We start from the raw sequence: 2,529 nt of genomic DNA on the forward strand, positions 1-2,529 counted from the left end.
ATATCTGATCGATATCTTGCGAGAGGCGCTGTATGAGCGCCGCCAACGCGGACGATGGCGATATGAGAAAGCTGCGTTCCCCCCGTGCCCCGCTCCCCACACAGTTGACCTTTGTGAGAGTAAAAGTTTGGCTGACCGCCGGTTGCGCGCATCATATAAGGAGCGGGAAGAGGGGGGGAGGGGTAGGGGGTCACCAAGGCACCCAAGAAATTAGCATGCGCCTTGTGTTCTCACCGGACCCCGAGCCGGTCTGGGTGGGTACAGCTGGGTGCTCCAGAGCACCTAGTGGACTACTGCCACACCACACCCCACTCCGCCCCACCGCAACCCACAGAGCTCGAGGAACATCCAGAGAAAACACTATCCCCATGGGAACACCCATATCGAATCCACATAGCTGGGACGTGGTCGACACGACGTGGATGATCGAGTCGATCATCCAGTGCCAAACGGTAGTAGATTTCACGTAGAACCGACATTGATCAGTCCGCCCCTACACGCTGTTTCGACGTAGAATGATCCTGGCATCCTCGTAACAGCAAAAATAATTTTAGTAGTATGGCGCCAGTTAAAATTTTATTTACTTTTTTAAGGATTTAATTTTGTTTGCACTTCTTTGGTTTGAGGAGACCTCTGAATACTTCATTACAACAACTTCTAATGAAAACTCGATTGATACCTTACCGGGAGTTGAACCTGGGACCTGCGGCTCCGTAGTTGACGCCTCTAACCACGACGCCACCGTGACAACTTAGCGAGGAAGCCGACTGAAACCTATCTCTATCCAGAAGGATCTGTCTATCTCAACCACGTTGCATCCACATGGATTCGACGAGTGCAAAATGCAAAATGTCTGGACCAAAGTAGGAACCAAGTTATTGGACATCATCAGCTTCAAACCTGATGAGAACACTATGTGAATGCTATGCGAAAGGACCATGTTTGAAAACGTATATATTGATGAGAGATTTACAAGACCATAATGATTAGTGAACGTTGCGTCGATGTCGACAGAGCCTCTCTTCGCCTACATTCCTAGATCAACAAAAATGACGAAGAGATGTGAAGTTGACGCATCAATGTAGGTCACATCATACGTTGATCTATGTACATATCACGTAGACGATTAGACATTGAGAAAAGAACGATACATCTACGTGGAAACGACATATTTCGCATCGCTAAAAACCGTCTAGTTTACGTCTACGTGGATCACATGTATAATCATCGAGAGGGAGTGGCAAGTAACAAATCGACGTGGACTGCACGGTGAATAATCTCCATGGTTCAGTCCACTTGAGTTCTACGTTGAATCCACCTTGAGGCTAAAGGGATAGATCTACGTGTATGTATCCACGTAGTACACGTTGAGTCCACGTAGATAGCCCATTCTGTTCCCATGGGGTATGGGCCATAAAGCCCCATTTTCGCTTCACACAATTCGCTGTGCTCACGCAGGGCACTGCGAATGCACCGTAGGCAGTGGTTCAAACCACATGTCTTGATTCGCGTCGATTGGGTTCCCGGGGCTTTCCCCGCCCACGGGCGTACGGGCGTCCTTACCTTCCTCGACGAGCTGGTTGTCGGCCTCATCGTCGTCCTGGCTGAGTCCAAGCCGGCGTCCCATCACCTTGGCCGTCGCGTCCACCAGCAACTCACTCAGCTCGGACACCTTGTCAACGACCTCGGGCTCGAGGGCAGTTTCGTCCTTGGCGGCGCGGGCCTCCGACATGTGCGCCAGCATGGCGTCGACGGCGACCTGGCTGCGCGCCTCCACGCAGTCCAGGGGGCTGGGCGCCACCGCGCACCTCGCTATGGACATCCAGGACGACGGTGTCGCCCTGGCCAGGACGTCGGCGTGGCCGCTGCTGGGCTGCTGCACGACATCATTCTCGACGGGGTCCACATCAGTCCCGGACACTACGCGGGCTTGCGCCGAGCACAGCGCCAGTGCGACCACCACGGCCACTGCGACTGCGCGCATGGTGGACCTGCAGAGCAGAGCACAATGTTCAAAACCACGGAAACACATTCTATATTTTCACAATAATTGCAGACTTGCATCCAAGACAGCCCAAACATCGTCAGTCTGGAATGCCACCTCGCCGAACTGCAGTATGACCTCCTGCCCTTCATTGCGTGGGTACCGGAGAGGAAAGTGATGGGTGTGAGTGTGTCTGGTCGAAAAGACAGAGGGGGAAGGGGGAGGGAGGTTACCGTTGTTCTCCAGCGGTTGATTAGCATGTTAGGTATGCATGTGAAGAGGAGGTTAGGAGACCCCCTCTCCCTCTGCGACCCTGTCCCCCTCCCCCAACGCGAAGAAGTGAGAGTCTACGCCTCGCCCGCCTCCAATCATCAGACACACTATACTTTACTGCGAATCAATAAACTCCCTGCAGCCGCCTCCGAGAGAAAATTAAATTAGATTAGGGACGCCTTTATGATTCTGATGATCTGATCGGGACGACTATTACGCGGCGTAACAGTTGCGCTCCGCATGGTGATTACCTCCTAGACACACGTCATTCC

At 52.7% G+C, this 2,529-nt stretch overlaps 2 protein-coding genes across 5 annotated transcripts in view; one reads left to right on the top strand and one right to left on the bottom strand.

Annotated features, from left to right (window-relative positions):
- Window positions 1-2,529, top strand: part of LOC113205920 (centrosomal protein of 89 kDa) — a 23,190-nt gene that overhangs the window by 8,008 nt on the left and 12,653 nt on the right. The window lies entirely within an intron of this gene.
- LOC127751344 (uncharacterized) overlaps window positions 7-2,529 on the bottom strand; it is a 12,483-nt gene continuing 9,960 nt past the window's right edge. For all 3 annotated transcript variants that reach the window (XM_052274787.1, XM_052274782.1, XM_052274776.1), the window contains exon 2: window positions 7-1,991. In XM_052274787.1, coding sequence (XP_052130747.1) covers window positions 1,451-1,984 — 534 coding nt within the window. In that variant the 5' untranslated portion in view covers window positions 1,985-1,991 and the 3' untranslated portion in view covers window positions 7-1,450. The remainder of the gene's footprint in view (window positions 1,992-2,529) is intronic.

Source organism: Frankliniella occidentalis, unplaced genomic scaffold, assembly GCF_000697945.3.
Source record: "Frankliniella occidentalis isolate FOCC.00 unplaced genomic scaffold, Focc_3.1 Scaffold8, whole genome shotgun sequence".
Lineage (NCBI taxonomy): Eukaryota > Metazoa > Arthropoda > Insecta > Thysanoptera > Thripidae > Frankliniella > Frankliniella occidentalis.